This window comes from Peromyscus maniculatus, chromosome 11 (assembly GCF_049852395.1).
Source record: "Peromyscus maniculatus bairdii isolate BWxNUB_F1_BW_parent chromosome 11, HU_Pman_BW_mat_3.1, whole genome shotgun sequence".
NCBI classification, from domain to species: domain Eukaryota; kingdom Metazoa; phylum Chordata; class Mammalia; order Rodentia; family Cricetidae; genus Peromyscus; species Peromyscus maniculatus.
The window spans coordinates 20,801,430-20,819,723 of NC_134862.1; the positions used below are offsets into that span (position 1 = coordinate 20,801,430).

At 44.0% G+C, this 18,294-nt stretch overlaps 1 protein-coding gene and 1 pseudogene across 10 annotated transcripts in view; both read left to right on the forward strand.

Moving 5' to 3' along the window:
* Window positions 1–16,395, forward strand: part of Zcchc2 (zinc finger CCHC-type containing 2) — a 46,897-nt gene extending 30,502 nt beyond the window's left edge. For 3 of the 10 annotated variants that reach the window (XM_076547200.1, XM_076547205.1, XM_076547197.1), the window contains 8 exons: window positions 182–265; window positions 1,672–1,729; window positions 3,765–3,900; window positions 5,328–5,392; window positions 5,800–5,894; window positions 9,597–9,740; window positions 12,112–13,587; window positions 14,470–16,395. In XM_076547200.1, coding sequence (XP_076403315.1) covers window positions 182–265; window positions 1,672–1,729; window positions 3,765–3,900; window positions 5,328–5,392; window positions 5,800–5,894; window positions 9,597–9,740; window positions 12,112–13,587; window positions 14,470–14,537 — 2,126 coding nt within the window. In that variant the 3' untranslated portion in view covers window positions 14,538–16,395. The remainder of the gene's footprint in view (window positions 1–181; window positions 266–1,671; window positions 1,730–3,764; window positions 3,901–5,327; window positions 5,393–5,799; window positions 5,895–9,596; window positions 9,741–12,111; window positions 13,588–14,469) is intronic. The other 7 variants (XM_076547203.1, XM_042257905.2, XM_076547198.1 and 4 more) reach the window with 6 other exon arrangements.
* Window positions 7,936–8,013, forward strand: LOC121821470 (U4 spliceosomal RNA; annotated as a pseudogene).
* Window positions 16,396–18,294: the final 1,899 nt, after the last annotated feature.

Below are 18,294 nucleotides of genomic sequence, written 5' to 3' on the forward strand. Positions count from 1 at the left end.
AGCCTCAGGGAGCAGCTTGCTCCAGGACTCCGACAGACCTGTGCACTCTTGAAGGAAGGTTTTCCTCCAGTGACCCTTCGCTCTCCTCTTCTTGGGGCAGAGGGATAGTCATTATACTTACTTTCTTTATCTCACCATTATAATTTTCCCAGAGTTAGTAGTATTGAATTATTTCCTGCAGATAACTTACAGTCCTCTCTGAAGACTTCTAAGATATTAGAACACTTAAAAGAAGACAGCTCAGAAGCTTCAAGTCAAGAAGAAGGTAATCGTAGCCTCACTAGACTAAGTCTGCACACACTGACACGGCGTCAGAAGAGAGTCCAGAGCTCAGTCTCAGACAGGGCCTGGGGTGTCTTAGTGGCATTACAATTACAGCACAGCGGGCGAGGAAGAGGCTTTCTGTATGACGTATGTGCTAATCAGACCCCAGCAGTTGTCATGCACAAAACTTTGACTCTTTGTAAAATGTAAACTTTAAAGTTTGGTGTGTAAACCTGGGGAGAGAATGCTTTCTTTAATAAGCAGATCCTGAGCATACATTTGACTAAGCAAGAACTTAATATATGACCAAAGAGCCAGATGATTTTAGAAGACAGTCCACAGATGAGATACGAGTGAGGATTTGACAGGAAAAAGACAATAGAAGGATCCTTGAACAGAAATGAGTGAAAAAGACAGATCTAAGGAATGTATGGATGACAGACCCCTCAAGCTGATAGGCGTACAGCCTCACAGGTAATTGAGAAATTGAAGGAAAGGACAGACAGACAACAGTGCACATTCTTGAGGCCTGTGAGTCATTTTCAAGTCTGACGCCGCACACAATGGCAGTGAGAGCGCAGACGTTACGGACGAGATGTAAATTGCCAACGTGTTTGCACAGAATTTGGCAAGATGCAGTGAAGCTGGAGATCATGGCTGCTGCCTGCTGATTCTGCATCTCTGAAACTTGCCCATGTGCTGGCTGCCACAGATGCAGAGAGTTGCCTGAGTGTTTCAGCTAAGTAGTGGTATGTGTGCTGGGCAGGAGTAAAAGGATGTTTGTAGCATATTCAACACTCCACAGCCCCGTATGAGTTGATGAATGTACGTACATATGCAAGTAGTTCAAGTGGAGCTTCCACTGGAGTGCTTAACAAGTTAGAGATAGTTAACCTCTGTAGAGGGGAGGAGTGGAGTGAAGGGGGACCCTTGTCTCACAGGCTGTTTCCTTTTTTAAGCAACTGGAGAGTGGTCTGGTACATGGATGTGTGTTTCTTACAGACTTAAAAATATGGGCATCCTTTTTAAAATGGAAGTAAAGAGTTTTACCTGAAGTAAATACAGTTTGAAGTAACATGCTCATATTAAATTTGCATAATTTTGAGCAAGATTGGTATGCACATTTGAGGTTATTTGGTAGCGTATTAGGTACTTGAAGATGTGTTAAGGTATCTTCTGAAAGCTGGGTGTGATGGTGCACACTTATAGTCCAGCATCCAGGAGTGTGAGGCAGAGCTGGACTCTGAGTCAGCCTGGACTGGGTAGCAGACCCTGTCTCACAGAAACAAGCACAAACTCCCCTCGTGCTGGGAACTGGGTGGCAGTCTTCGCAGGGACCACCACTGGGGAGCTGCCGCAGTTAGGCGAGCGTATAGTGTCCTGAAGTAATTCTGTTTTCTGCCCTAGATGCGTTACAGCACACCATAATCCACAAGAAACACGCTGGGAAGAGCCCCGCTGGGAAGTAGGTATCTGATGATAAAGCGAGAATGCTTTTGTGCACCTTAACCTAACACTGAGTGAAGCTTCCGGGTGTCTCTTGACGGTTTGTTCCGTGGTCTCGCCTCCTGTTTCTTTTGTCCCCTTCCTTGCAGCCTTCTGGAGGAAGTTCCTTTGTGGCAGCTGTCATAGTTGATGTGTTTTGTTTTCTGGTGGTCACCCCCCCAAATTGTGCGTCGTTCACCTCGTAGAGTCTGGTGTAAGTTTGTACTTGCAGCATTCCTCAGGTATCGGAGGAACTGGAGTGCTGTGACTTCATTTTTTTTTTCTGAGTTATAAATCACAATCATGCATTTTCATTCCCTTCATAGTTTTACATTTTGTGACACCCTTTTCCAGTGTTGATTTGGTCCCTTTTTGCTCCTTCTTGTCCCTAAGCATCCAGCCATGTTGGCTTTCCTTTTAAATGAAATATATCTGTATATGGTAAATGCAGGGGTGTGTGTGTGTGTGTTGTATTACTAGATATTGGACATAGGCTACTCACAAATCTCGGCAAGCCCTCTACCACTGAGCTACACTTAACCCTGAGTACAGTTTGTTTTTAATCTGAAGGGGAAAAAAATGTAGCTAGCCTTCATTTTTAAAATTTCGTTATTAAATTTTTTCATTTATTTTACCTATCAACCACAGTCTTCCCTCCCTCCTCTCCTCCCATTCCCTCCCTCCGCCTGCCTCCCCCCCCCATCCACTCTTCCTCCATCTCTGTTGTCCCCATTCAGAAAGGGACAGGCCCCCCACGGATTCAGCAAAACATGTGCCTTTATTTTTTTTTTTTTTTTAAGTCTTTTTTCTTGATAGTGATTCTAGGTTGGCAGTTATTTGCCGTTAGCTCTTTGAGTCTTTACTTGACTTTCTCCTGGTCATATAGTTTTCACCTGTTGTGTACAAATCCCGTCAGCCACCTCTGATCTCTGGCAGACCACATACAATCATTATGTGATTTTGAGCTCACATAGCAACAATACTGCCCTGCTCACTCGAGTGCCACAAGGCTTCCTGCTTTCTGCACCAGGGCCCTTGCTGGTCCTGGGGGGCGCCTGCTTCCTGTTTTTGTAGATGGTGTTGGAGCTCCTTGGCTTGGCCCCTCTTGGTCCTCCTCTCCGAGAGCCCTCTCCACTCAAGGCTGTCACTTAGCCTGCTCGTGGGTCTGAAGCCGTCGCCCTGTTGTTGAACTGATCTCTGCTGTTCTTTTGGTGTTTTCCTCCTGGGGCTTTTGGGTTTTTCTCAGTTGTCTGTGATAGATTTTGTAGCTGTTTTTGCATTCTGTTTCTAGAATCTGTAACTTATGTCTTGATTTTACAAAATTCCCAGCTTATGTCTTCAGATATTCCTTCTGTTCTGTTCTCTTGAGCCATCTTGTAAAAGTCACTGAGGTCCTTACGAGTTGGGCTCTTCACACATTCTGCTTGTCTCTGATGTTTTTATGTGAGTTTTTTCTTCTCCTTTCAGTTCCCTGTTCAGCTCCCCGTCCACTGAATTCTTCTCCCCATTTTTTCAGTTGAAGACTTTACATTTGTTTTTTTCAGACACTCTGAAGAATCCTCAGTCTTCTGTATTGGTTAACAGTGTTCAACACCCAGTCTTTCCCCAATAACTTCATTTTCTGGATGCTTTAGGCCTGTCCTGTTGTCTGTATTTTGAGGGGGTTCTCTATCACACTCTGTTGATCCTTCATGTACCTGTTCATACAGCTCTTCACTCGGCAGTTCTTGCCTGATCCAGGCTGTGGGTGTCTCTGTTGAGCTGACCGACAGTGATGTGGGAACACCTCAGTCACACAGGCACTCATGGCAAGTCGACTCGTGCTGATAAATTATAAAGAGAGGCCACTTACTTCGAGTATACTCGTTTCCGTATGCCTATGTGCTGATGACTAGACACTCCACAAACAGAAAGGAGAGGTTAGGGAAAGGCTCCGGTAACTTCTTCCTTGAGGTGGGAGAGTAGGTTGAGTTAGGGGACAGACTTGACACTGTCATTGTCTTTCCTTGTGTTAGCAGTGTTGGTACGAGCTGTTCTCCGTTGGATGGGCTTACCTTGCAGTATGCAGAACAGAATGGAACTGTGGATTGGAGGAGCCAAGGCTGTGCCACCATCCAGCACCCGGAGCCCTGTGTGGCCTCGGCTGACCAGGTATGTGTCGGGTGGCTTTGGTGCCATTTGGCTAACGCATTGCTGCGCTCTCTTTCCTAAGGAGTGAGTGTTGTGAGCCTTGGTCAGGTTGCTTCTCTGGTAAGAAGTGAGGAAATGTTTCCGTGGGAGCCTCTAATTCGTATATGTAATTGAATTCCTGAGGTCTGAAAAGGTGGATCAAACTTTGATTGTGTAAGACTACCACAATTTAATAAGACACTTCAAGTCTTTATTCTAGTTCTAGGGGTTCATTAAATTGTTCCAATTTATTATTATTACTAGTAGTATTATTATTTTGGTCTCAGAAGGATTATTTACCTGTTAAATCCCTATCTTGATACTGACCTTTCCTTGCAGTGTTTAGGCAGGTTCACCCACTTCCTTGCATATGGTAAGCGAGTGTTTGCTTTCTTCGGAACTGCTGTGATGAGAGGAGGATGCTGGTGTGCATTCATATAATATACCACCACCACTGGGGCAGAAAACGCCAGTGTTGCTGGTGTAGTCTGTCTGCAAGATTGATTTGTGAACTTGATTATGTTTCTGACCAATACATAGATCCATATCTCTTTATATGGACAAAAGCATATTTTGAGAAATTTTAAGTTATCACTGTCATAATTAATGGTCTCCTTGTTAAAGCCACCTGATTCTTCTTTCCCTCTATTCCAATGTCTGTGGCTTCTCTTAAGTGTGACAAATATGTCAGTTTTATTGACCTGAGCTGCATGTGAAGACCCATAGCAAATACCAGTCACTTGATCATAGTCTGTTTGGGGCAGTAGTCTCCCTTGTCCACAGAGGTAACATTTCCAGAACTCAGTAGAGTACCTGAAAACCCTGTCTCTTCCTATACATGAATGAAAAGCTATGATAAACTTTATAAGTGGGCCTAGTACAAGGCTCTCAACAGTAACATTATAAAATAAGTTGTAACAGTAGCGTATCATGATTTATGTGGTTGTGTTCATGTGCTTAGCTGCTGTCAGGCCAGCAGTGAATGTGGCATAGATGTGCTAGACAAGGGATGCTTGTGTCCCAGGAGGGTGGAACAGAGTGAGATTTCACCACGCTGCTCAGAGCAGGAGTGTAAGACACAGGGCATGTTCACTTCTGGAAGTATGCATTAGTATGCTTTTGACTGCTTGACTTTGGAAAGTCAAGGTACAATTAAGGAGACCTGCAGTCAGATAAAGGAAAGTCGAGATCTGTTTTAGAACAGTTTTCTCATGATCAATGTTAAGTATTTGTCATAGAATGTGTACATTTTATTTAGTGCTTCTGTAGGTAACTTCAGAAGTGGGCTGCAAATCAAAATTTGTTAGTTTGTGATGGAGAATGGTCTTTGTTATGTTTGATACTAGAATAAGGATACCTACAGTAATGTATGGTGTAGCTGAGGTCTATTTTTTTTTTATTTCTACTAGCACTGTGCTGAAAAACGGAGCTTGTCTTCAGTAAATAAGAAGAAAGGGAAGCCACAGATAGAAAAGTAGGTCAATTTAATGTTTTCAGTAATAAAAATTAGGAAAGATAAGCATTTAGTATCTGGTTATGGATGTATTTAGCATGTGTGTGAGGGTGGGTGGGTGTGTGTACATACAGTATATTCCATTGATTTTTACTTTTCTTTTAGTTTTGGGGTTAACATTTGTAGTTGAAATTATCACCATGCACATGATGGAAGGAAAGCTTCTATCAAAGAATGCATTTGGTGTGGAGGGCAGAGCTCTCAAAAGCACACTGAATGGTGACACTCTAGGTTTTTCATAGAGTTTGTTTTTAATGATACAAATATCTGGAGCATTTTAGTAATACCATATTTAATGTTTTTGATAGAGGGCCTTACAAGTGTTGATTTTCTATATATATATATATATATATATCGGTTTGATTTAGGGAGAAAATGAAGAAAACGGAGAACAGATTGAGCAGTAGAATAAATGGTGTTAGACTCTCTGCTCCTCAGCACGCTCATGGCAGTCCTGGGAAAGGTAAGGAAGGCTTCCTCTCCAGTGTCCTCTCTACATCTGCAGTGTAACATCAGGCCATTATTAGATATTCCTGGAGGTAAAACGGTAATTTAGAGGTCGTGTCAGCAATAGCCAGTCTCTCCTGCAGAGCTGGCTGGTTCTGACATTATGGCAGTCTTCTCTCAGCGTCGTGGAGCACCTTCAGGGAAATCTAGACATACTCTTGCAGAGTCAATTTTAGAATATAACAGACATTTTTATATTTGATGACTTAACTTACGGAGCTTTGTTGGACTAGGTGGTTTAGTTTCCATTTACCAACTATCTTTAAGGTAGGGACTTGAAGTCCCTCTGTTTAGGGTTAAGGTTCATCTGATGGAAAAGCCCTCTTTTTCTAGTTCATCAGTTGCTTTTTGTGTTTTATTTGCCTGTAGTAATAATTATAAAAATAGAAAAAGAGGAAAAAGCCATAGACGTCTAGAAAAAAAATTCTGTGTGTGCACCTGACAATAACTAGCTGATTCCATAAATGGTTGGTTTGGGTTTAGTTTTTGTTTTGTTTTGTTTTTTAAATCTTACTGTCTTGGCAGCATATTAATTTGTGATATAACAAAAGTAGCAAGAATATTTTTAAATTAGGATGTATTTGCAGCTAGGCGATCATAGAGACAGACTAAATAGTATAGAAAGAAAAATGATTATATTTTGAATCTCAGATCATGCCAGTTTATTGTATTAGCTAAATTGTAAGTGACTTCACTTTTCTGTTGCTGTGATAAAACACCATGACCAAGGCAACTTATAAAACTGTTTTATTTAGGGCGTGAAGTTTCCAAGGGTGAGTTGTGACCACCATGGCAGGGAGCATGGCAGCAGGCAAGCAGACATGGTGCTGGAGCAGGAGCTGAGAGTTTACATCCTGATCCACAAGCATAGGCAGAGAGAGCTAGCTTGAAGGGGTGTAGACGTTTTGAAACTTCAAAGCCTACCTCCAGTGACACACCTCCTCCAAAAAAGGCCACACTTGTTAATTAATTGTTCCCAGACAGTTCCACTAACTGGGGACCAAGCATTCAAACGTATGAGCTTATTGGGGCCATTCTCATTCAGACCACCATAAGGGTAAAGATGACCTGGAAAAACCCATCCTGCCTACATAAGGATGTGGTCCAGGAGCATGCCATGTGGTAGCACTTTGATATCTGATGTTCCAGATGGTGAAAAAGGTTGGTCTGCTGGTGGCTGACTAGAAACCACTCCTGCCAGGGTTTCCTGTCTTGTTCCCCTGGGTCATTCTCCATATTGCTTTCATGTTTGTTTTCAAAGAACATGTTTAGCTGAGGTACTCTCCTGGGCAAGTCCTGTGTGCACCACCATTTACTCTGATTTCACACACTTCTAGAACTCGGGCTCCCCCAGATGCAGCAGTGCAGCTGTTATCTTTTTTCGGCCCAGAAAGCATCTCATGGACTTTGGTCAGAGCCATCCCTAGGTTTGGTTCTGTGTCCTTGTTTCTTAGATGTGTGGCCTCTCAAGTTGTATCGTTGATGTGTATAAGCCAGGAATAACGTCTTCCTTCCCTAATTGTAAGTCACATGTAACAGCCTGTGAACAGACTGAGCACTGACTGAAGAGATGCTCAATGATTTACTTCTTGCTCCTTGTGCTACTAAATCAGAAGAAAATACACATTTTTAAGTCATTACAAGCCTTGAAGCATCCCAAACTCCAATTCCTTTCCCCTTTATCTCTCTAATTTTCAAGTTTTATGATAATCAGGCTTTTTGAGTAAGTCAAACCTTGTCCTATTTGGGGGTTGTTTTGGGTTTGTTTGTTTTTTTTGTTTGTTTGTTTTCAGTATGTTTGTGTATCTAGATACAGATATGTGTAATTGACTCATATTTATCAGGAAGGACTATGAATAAAGTGTACTCTGAGCATCCTGTCTCATTGATGTCTTTATGTAATTCAGATGTATGACAACCCCAACCTAAGAAAACAAACCCGTTTATTTTCCTCTGAAGGATTACAGTGCCAAGAAAAAACAGCCTTTAAGAATTCAAGCTTTGCGCAGTGGCAGTATCGTAGCCAATGAGGTTTATCCGAGGCGCGATTATTGCTAATTGAAAACTTTTGCCGGGCGGTGGTGGCGCACGCCTTTAATCCCAGCACTCGGGAGGCAGAGCCAGGCGGATCTCTGTGAGTTCGAGGCCAGCCTGGGCTACCAAGTGAGTCCCAGGAAAGGCGCAAAGCTACACAGAGAAACCCTGTCTCAAAAAACCAAAAAAAAAAAAAAAAAAAAAAAAAGAATTCAATAAACTGGATTCTTAGGAAGCAGCTGCTATAACGAAATGCAGATAGTGTGTGAGAGCTGAGATAGTGGTCCTTCTGGTTAGTGCACTGTTGCATCCAAGATGGGTGTCATTTACTTTTAATTTTTAAATTTTAATTTCTCCTTTGATTGACAGTATATTCATGCATCTCAGAAATAGGAAAGGGAACAAAATAAAGATTTTTTCACTGCTCCCTTCTATGTTTTCTGCTTCCAGGAAACAGCCTGTGCTATTAGTCATCTCTGTTGGCAGTATATTTTCTTTGCAAACTTGGATGTCTCAGTGGTAGCAATGGTAGTAACACACTCCTGAAATCCCAGGGCTTTATAGGCTGAAGCATAAATATTATCAATTCAAGGCCAGACTAGACTACTCAGTAAAATCATGTCCTTTAAAAAAAAAAAAAAAACACTTGATAACTCTGTTCTAAGAGATAGATCATTACTACACAGAGACCATTAAGAACTTACTAAGAACCTATGCTTTGGGGGCTGGCCAGATGGCTCAGTGGTTAGGAACACTGGCTGGACAATCATGAGGATTCAAGTTCTTATTGCAGCACCCACAAAATGAACTGGATATGATCTTGCAGGAGCCTTTAACCCTAGAAATAGGGGGTAGGAGCAGGGGCAGCTGCTGAGTCTTCTGGCATCCAGCCTCACAGAAAACCTGAGCCCTCAGACCAGGGAGGGACTACATTTCGGGGACGTAGGTGGACAGTGAACGAAGATACATGGTGCCCTCCTGGGCTCTGCATATGTGCCCAGGCACATGCCCATACACACATGTACACACACAGACATAGTTACTTATATGGATCTGTGCAGTAAATGTGTCGTCACACAAGCTGTGTTAGCAGTGGGGCTTACAGAAGTGGGGTTTACAGAAGTCTGGGTTGGTGTATGAGTGACTCTTAGTGGACACAAGAATATTCTGTCCTAGTATGCCCACAACAAATGCCACTAGTTGATAGTTGCCCGTACTGCAGTCGCCCCTTCCTTGTCCTGGCATGGGATGGCCTCTGGGTAGAAGTTAAGGGGCTGCCTAGTCTGGTAGATGAGAAGCATGCTGTTGTTTTTAAACACTCTGGCATGGCTAGCGGTTTTAACAGAACATATATTAGGATATACCACCTACTCTTAGAGGATTTCTTTAGCAAGCTCTAGGGAGATTGACTCTGTAGACTTAGAACATAGCTCAAAGTGGTGATATTGGACTGTCCCTACAAGAAACTACTAATTCTGATTAAGTTAGTAAAATTGACTTGTTCTATGCCTTTGTTTTAAATATGTATTTATCAGCTACTTAATAATGAATTTTAACATAGATCAAAGACAAATTTCTAATGGTTCTGTTTGAAAATTAATATAACTGTTTAACATAACTTTAGAGCTGTTGTTTTTAGATATGAATTTGGACATTGGATCTGGACATGACACATGTGGAGAAACATCTTCAGAGAGTTACAGTTCTCCGTCTAGTCCACGGCATGATGGAAGAGAAAGTTTCGAAAGTGAAGAAGAAAAGGACAGAGGTTTGCTTTTAGCAGAGGGATAGAAAGAGGTGGGGGCAGATGAAACTGTTCTCTCTTAAACAGCCCGCTGTTGACTTAAAATTTGTTATTAAAGGTATTTAAAGACCACTCACTGCATATGAAGTCAGTAGACAGGGAAAGGTATTGTACCAAGACAGGCTTGTCTTGTGGATGGGGACTGGCATGGTCCGCACAGCGGCCACTCCGCTCACTTGGGGGTGGGTCTTGTGGGGTAGTGTTTGGGGGACTCCACACTACATCTCTCTAGTGATGTTTGTGTTAGTGGTCTGTGGACTGGGGAGGAGATGGGATGAGGGTAGGACAAGGATCTCCGTTCATAAGAGATTGACCGATTTCTCTTACACACCCTATGATCGCTCCAGGCCTTCAGTTAATTTTCACCTTTCTGAGAAAGTTGATTTTGACATTTCTGCTATTCTCGTTGGAGACTTACCATTCTGGCCTGACAGGAAGAGCCCCTTGAAAAGTCTGTGTAGTGAGAGTGCTGTCCTTCAGATACGCCAACCACAGCTGAAGGCTGGCCTCATGACAGCGAAGGCGCCATGCTGAGCGCAGTCTCAGACCGTTTCTCTGTTAAATTCCTAACCCATGGTATCTCGGCCAGATGTGGCTTCTTGCTGCACGGTTTTAAGCTCGCTGGGACCTGAGCTTCTGTGTCGCTGTCATAGCGTGTCAGGACACTACGGCTTTGCAGACAGTTGAAGTCGGTCTTCACCTTGGGTTGTTTGTTTCACGGTCAGATCAGATGAAACCTGCAGTGGTCAGTGCTACAGATGTGAGACCACACTGCACTTCTGCATAGTTTCCTCAAAGAAAAAATAACCTCAGAGCTATGGGACATTGAGAGGATCTTTATGCCTTATCTAGTAGACAGGCTTTCAGTGTATTGTGGTGCACATTGTACTTGGTTCTGTGGAGTGTGCAGATAATTCTGAGTCTTGAGCAGATTTCACCTGGTTGTCAGATCTGTAGGTAACTCTGATAGCATCCCTTCTTGTTCTCAGATCTATAGTTGATAGGCCTATGTGGAGGACATTGCCCTTTATTCATGACGGCTTCCCCAGAGACAGAGTCCCTCAGGGTGCGCCCAGGCACACACTGGGATGCAAAGCTTTGAGTACACACAAAGGCCTTCAGAAGCGTGTGGTTCTGTTGTTGTAATGATGCTCTGAGACTTTCTGCTTTCCAAAGTTAGTACACAAACATCCTTCCCCCTGATCCCTGTAGTGCTCCAAAAATCAGTTATCACTGTGCCTGAGACTAGAGGTTTGAATTCATGTGGAAATTTAACTGAGCATCTGAAAGATGGCTTCTTTTTTCTTTTTGAACTTGATTTTTGTTCTGAACTCTGCACTGATGGATAGTACACCTCCAGTGCCTTGAAGAGGTTATTAATTTAGGGAGATTCTTTCTAACGTTAATAATGAGTAGTATAATAATTTATGTTAGGGGCCATATTTGATAAAACCATTCACTCATTAATTCGGCTCCCTCTAATATAAATTGAGACAATTCAGTTGATAACACTTGATATTCTGTGTCAAGTGGGTTCTGTTTAGCTTTTCTGTAGGAAGGTTAATCAATTGTTTCAAGGATGCTTAGCATTGCTCGCTACATGTAACCAGTTCTTGACTTAATGAACACTAAGTCCCAGGTGTAATCCTGCTTAATTCACAAGCAGAAAGACTTTCACAGTTAGTGCCTGTCTAACTGAGTGAGCGGGCAGACTGCAGTGCAGTGTTGACCATGTGTAAACACCGCACCAGCTAGTGCCTCGGCTCCTCTCTGCCCCGTCTGGGAGCTGGCGTGACTTGTGTGTGTGCCCTGTGTGCTACAAGAGGACACAGGGGCAGCAGTGTCGTGTCGCTGTGGAGCAGTGGGGGTGTTTTCTTTCTTATCCTGCCTTTTGTGCTCCAGAATATTCTTTGTAGGACGAATACAGGTAGCTTTAAATGCTTCCTGTTGAATATATAGTAGTACAAGTACGTAGTCCATTTCCTACCTTAAGTAGTTGAGTTAAATATTGTTCTGATCATCTTTAAATTGAATCATGAGATAAATTTAAATTCGAGGTTTTGATGGTACAGAATTAAGTAGATTACCTAAAATGGTTGTTTAATGCTTTTCTCAGTAATCAAGTAGTAGTGCATGCATATCTCTTGTGTCTTACACTCCAGTGGCCTTTGTTGTTGTTTTAGAGATGAAAGCATACTGAAAGCTCGGGCAGTTGAAAATTGTGGCAGAGCAGAGCATAGCAGACTTGAATTAATTTTAGATAGACTAAAATCTTAGTGCTAGTAAGAAAATAGGAATTCAGCCTGGATTAATCCATGTTTGCTGTTTTCTTTAGACACGGACAGCAATTCTGAAGATTCTGGGAGCCCATCAGCAGCCAGGTTTACAGACTTTGGCTCTGTCACTGTCAAGCCACCTGTTCAGATTGTCTCCCTGGGGACCGAGAATGGAAGCCTTTTAGAAGCCCCACTGACCTCACACAAGTATCCGCATATTCCCTTTATGCCAACTCTACACTGTGTCATGCACAATGGTGCCCAGAAGTCAGAAGTTGTCATTCCTTCACCCAAATCTGCAGATGGCAAAGCAATAGGGATGCTTGTTCCTAACCCTATGGCGATTTCTACAGTGATGGAGTCCACAAATTCAAGCCCTGTTGGAATCCTAGGCCCCGCAGCTTCTGGAGAATCAGAGAAACACCTGGAATTGTTGGCTTCCCCTTTACCTATCCCATCCTCCTTCCTTCCACACAGTAGTCCTCCTGCTTTGCAGCTAACATTGCAGAGACTAAAATTGCCACCACCACAGGGATCGTCTGAGAGTTGCACAGTTAATATTCCACAACAGCCAAGCGGAAGTCTGAGCATTGGATCACCAAACACTGCCTTTATTCCTGTCCATAACCCAGGTAGTTTCCCGGGATCTCCTGTGGCTACCACGGACCCCATCACAAAATCTGCATCCCAACTGGTAGGACTAAATCAAATGGTGCCTCAGATTGAGGGAAACCCAGGAACAGTCCCTCAGCCTACCAATGTGAAGGTAGTTCTTCCAGCAGCTGGCCTCCCGGCTGCACAGCCACCAGCTTCCTACACCTTCCCAGGCTCACCCCTTGCTGCCAGTGTGCTACCCACCCAGAATTCTAGTGTGCTCAACACAGCCACTTCTGCCCAGCCGACAAGTGCAGGCATCAGTCAAGCCCAGTCCACGGTTCCTCCTGCTGTCCCTACCCACACCCCGGGCCCTGCCCCAAGTCCCAGCCCTGCCTTGACACACAGTACTGCTCAGAGCGATAGCACATCTTACATCAGTGCTGTGGGGAACACGAACGCTAATGGGACCCTAGTGCCACCACAGCAGATGGGCTCAGGTCCTTGTGGTTCGTGCGGGCGAAGGTGCAGCTGTGGGACCAATGGAAACCTTCAGCTAAGTAGTTACTATTATCCCAATCCAATGCCTGGACCAGTGTACCGAGTCCCATCATTCTTTACTCTGCCATCCATTTGCAATGGCAGCTACCTCAACCAAGCACATCAGAGCAATGGGAACCAACTTCCTTTTTTTCTGCCTCAGACTCCATATGCAAATGGACTGGTGCATGACCCAGTCATGGGGAGCCAAGCCAACTATGGCATGCAGCAGATGGCAGGATTTGGGAGATTGTACCCTGTATATCCAGCACCTAATGTAGTTGCCAACACCAGTGGTTCTGGGCCCAAGAAGAATGGGAATGTCTCATGTTACAATTGTGGTGTGAGCGGACATTATGCACAAGACTGTAAGCAGTCGTCCATGGAGGCCAGTCAACAAGGTAATCACACTAACTCCCAGAGGACTTGTTTCTGAGGTCCCCCGTTTCTTCTTCCTTCTTGATTATGTGATTCTGTCTTAGCAGAAAGATCCGTTTGTGTGTGTGTTTACAGAGGTTGTAGTTTCAGTGACAAATCACAATGCAACCAGAGAAACGCTAGTGTAGATCCACGTAGCACAAGAAAGGTCAGAGGAAGTTTAGTTTGTCACTAAGGACTAAACGCCAGAGGCACTTTTCAAGGGTTCAGGGGATATCATGGAAATCTAAATTCTAAAATGTTACGTCCCCTGCTTGCAAAGCTGTATTTTAAGAGTTATAATCCTCTTTCACAGAGGAAGCAGAGTTTTCAAATACTGAAAACGCGATGTAAGCTAGTTATCTGGCATGAAAGGTTTTTAGTCTGATTAGTCAACCAGCTGGCTCACGTACGTGCCCATGCTGCCTTTAGTTCAGTACACAGAAGAGAAGGAATTCCCAGAGTCCATTGAGTTTTTACAGGAACAACATAATTTGAACACCAGTTTAGGAGTTAGGAAGCAAGAGTGAAGCTGAGAAGTGCTAACCCCAGAAAGAAGAGCATGCCCTTAACTAGGTGTGGGTGTGGGCCAGCTTTGTCTCTGTGCCAGATGTTACCCGGAAAAGGTCTTCTTGGATCAGGATACTGTTAGGCATCCTCAAAGGAAAATCCAGTTCAGTAGCTTTAGGTTATCCTTGAAGCACAGGCTGGCCGTTGCTTTGGGAGAGTGCTTTACTTGCCATTTTGGACCAGAGTTAGTGCTGAGGAAGGGCCTTTGAAAGCATGCCCGTTTGCAGTCTTGTGTAGTGGTTTGTGATGTGTGTAGTCATGAGCGGTGACTTAGCCGTCTGTCTTTCCTGTTTTAGGCACTTACAGACTGAGATACGCACCTCCCCTCCCCCCTTCTAATGATACGTTGGATTCTGCAGACTGAACGAGTAAAGCTTGCCTACTTAATGCACTCAAGTGTGGGGAGTCATGGGGTGTGGAGGGGAGGAAAGGAAAGGTATTTTGTTTCTTTGTACATTTCCTAAATTTCTATGCAGTTGAGAGTTTTCATTTCTCTTGTACCAATGTCCAAAATAAGAAAGAATGCGATGTTCCTGAGCCTCTGGTCCCCTGGTTCCACAGCAGGCTTGTATGATATGTGTAACTTAAATTTCAGACAGACTCTCGAACAAACAATATTGATGTGTGCTTTTTTACACTGAATACTTGCTGTGTGCAATGTTTACTGAATCTTGAGACTGTGTTGACCTTATTTGTTCTCACGACACTGGTGACAGTCGTATGGTCTGGAAAACGCTGTGCTGCTTGCGGCCTTCTCGCTCGACCCTGTCCCGGCCTGCTGCGGGAGTGCTCAGCAGTGTCCTTGCTGCACTCTGGAACCAAGGGCAACATGTCTCACCACACATGTAGAAGTCAGATTCCCGAGATGTGTACATATGTCACACAAACCTCACGCGAATACACATATGCAGCACTTGTCCAAATACCATGAAAACAAGTGGGAGAGAGGCAGTCAGACTACAGGAAGCCGAGAATGTGACCTGGACAAACCTTGTTTCCTTGAGAGGAGAGAACTTTTCCTTCCAGCATACTTTTGTAGCCTGTTGCTTCAGAGACCCAGGGAACACACTGGTGTGGATGCTGTTCTCTGTATGCGTGTGTCTGTGACGACAGTCAGCAGCCAGTTCTACTTGTTGTCTACCACCTTGACCTGATGAGACACCGCCTGAGTGAAGACGTCATCTTCTGCCGCACCAGCTGTCACAGTGTCACACCGTGTTTCCATGTGTGTGGGTTTCTACAGTCGGGTGTCTGCTCCCTCGCCATAAGCAAGTCACTTTCATAGCCGTGGACCACTATGCTTGACTATAATGTGAAAGACTGAGTGTGTTGAGATGGTCTTAATCATGTCAGTGTCGTGTCAACTAAGTTTAATGCTGCTGTTTTTTTGTTTTGTTTTGTTTTTTTGACTGTTTAAAAAAGCCAATCTATTTACTAAATTGCTTCCAGGTAATTTTTTGATTTCCTGAAGTGCACTGAGGTTATCTGGGAGATTGGATGTATCTCCAGTGACTGCTACACTCAGGAGCAGTGAGAAAGTACCACCACATAGTCATAAGCTTAGGGGGTAAGAGGTTTCCATTCCTGGGTAAAGAGTAGAAATGATTGGCTGGTGTGATGGGGAATGCCGCTGGGCTGTGGCAGAGGCACTGAAATGTTTGGTCTAGGTTCAGAAGCCTGACATTGTGAGACAAAGGGAAAAAAAACTTGAAGAAAAAGAAGCTAGTTCAACACTTCAAAAGTAGCATTTATATTTATAGCACCAATGTACATTCTGAAACTTTCAGGGGTAGGCGCTGTGGAGGCGCTATAGGGAGAGAAGGGGGAGCGTGACCGGGTAGATGAAAGAAAGCTTTAATTTAGAAAGAAAAAGTTCAAGTAAAGGAAATTATTTTGATTAAATATATTTTATTTGATCCGGTATTTTTGGACCACACTATTAAATTGTTAAGCTGCGGTTGAGTCGTTCAGGGGAGAGTAAGCCTTGTGCAGGTCGTGGGACTCACTTGCCAGGTGTACTATGGGGCTTATTTTATGATTTCAAATACTGTACTGTACATAGGAGGTGTGTTACCTTCTCCTTATTTGTATGTTTACCATATACTTTGATATTTGAAATGTTATGTACTGGAAAGGCCACTTATATTTCTAGGACAGATTGGATTTTATGCAACCTTTTTCCTTGAATTAACAGCAATAAAAAAATGAAAACAGCTTAAGAATCGTGCCTTATTGCAAGTTTTATGAACTTGGAAGTGATTTTCATGGTAATTTGTCTTTTAAAGAAACAGTTCATTTCCCTCCTCACGTAGGCAGTGTCTCCCAGCGTGACTTACTGCCTGGATGTTCCTCAGTCTTTCCCTGGTGCAGGTCAGCAGTGCAGCCTCCAAAGGAAGGGAAGACTATGTCATGGCCATCTTCGTCAACAGGGTGAAGCCTCTCTCCCGAGAAACTAGATCTGGTTTTGGATCCCCCTTAATCACAGCACAAAGGACCCAATTTTTCCATTTTGTTGATTTCTTCCTTTTTTATTTTTTTATTTATTTTTTGGCTGTGGGAGGCACAGAACTATCATGGTTCAGTATTGAGTTTTTTTCTTGTTGTTTGTTCTTCTATAATCCAGTTTAAGTCAAAGTCTTAAAGCCATCAGGCATTTCTAACACGTTGGAGACCAGTGTGCCCGCTGTGCTGACGGTTTTTCTGAAGTGCCTCTACCCCCAGTATTCAGCGTGGGCAGGACACTGGGAAGGGTATCACACTATTGTCTGGCCACATGTGTGTTTGGTTGTCATAGAGCACTGTTAGTTACTGTACTACTGTCATGATAAAACACATGGCCACGGCAACCTGTAGAAGAAAAAACTTATTTGAACTTATGATTCCAGAGAGTTAGAATCCATAATGGTAGAGCCTTGAAGGCCTGGAGGCCAGAACAGGATGCGATGCTGAGGGATGTCTTCAACTGCAATCGGGAAGTAGAGCAAACTGGGAACGACAGGAGGTTTGAACTCTCGCGGCCCTTCTCCACCGGAGCCTCCCCAGGCTGTCACTAGTCACCGGTTGGGGACTAAGTATCCAGTGCCTGAGACTGGACGACATTATTGTTCAAGCCACAGCAGGCACCAGCTTCCCTCCCGGGAGGGATGAACTTTTACATTAACCGGCCTCCCGCTTGCCTCACCCCTCAGCCAGCAGTCCATCTGCTCGTGCTCTTCTTGACCTGTCTGAAAGGGAGTCAGTCTTCTCACACAGCCCGCTGGGCCGAGCTCTGCTCATGTGGTCTGTGACCCATGCTGCCCTCCTGACACTCATTTTCACACCTTGAAATGGTCTCACAAGGATGAGTATTGATAAATGGATCCATTGTTCTGTCGATGGACATCCCGGTGGCGTCTCTTTTTCTTTTCAACTTACAGTGAGTGATGCCAGGAACGTTGATTTGTGCTGCCCTGGCTTGTGTGTCAGAGCTTGTCAGAGCATGTAACTAGGTGTGCAGTCATACTGTAACATGCAGATACCGTTGGCTTTCCAAGATTCTCCATAGCTTCTTCCAAGTGATAACGCTCCTGCTGTGCACTAAGGGCTCCTGAAATGCCGTCTCCCAAGATGCTGTCACAGGACGTGACTCCAGAGGGGTTTTGTAGGCCTTTGGGAGAGGTGAGTTGAGCCCAGATTCATGGTGTGACGGGATTCATGACTGCATGGGGGAACAGGAAGCATGTGACAGGAAATTAGACAGATGGCTGTGGTGTAGGTCAGGGGAGAAGGAGCCCAACATTAATGGTAAAGGTGCTGTAACGAGGAGGGCAGGTGTGCACGCAATGGAATGGGGCGAGAACGGGAGTGGACTGAAGTTTTTAAATGGGAAGAACATGTTGCCTCTGGTGTCTGAGGAAGAAAGCCGGGAAGCCCAGCGTTTGGTCAGGGGGGCTAGACTAAGTCATTCCTGTAAAAACCAACTTAGTCCAAGGAGAAGGGAGGTATGGAGTGAGATGTTTTCTTTTAGACTGTGTTCAGAGGATCACGTAAAGAAAGAGAAGGAAGGATCTGTATAATAGCACGGGGGTCTCAGGCAGTGACTTTTCTATCAACAGGAGGAAGAGGACCTAGAAACCCATCGG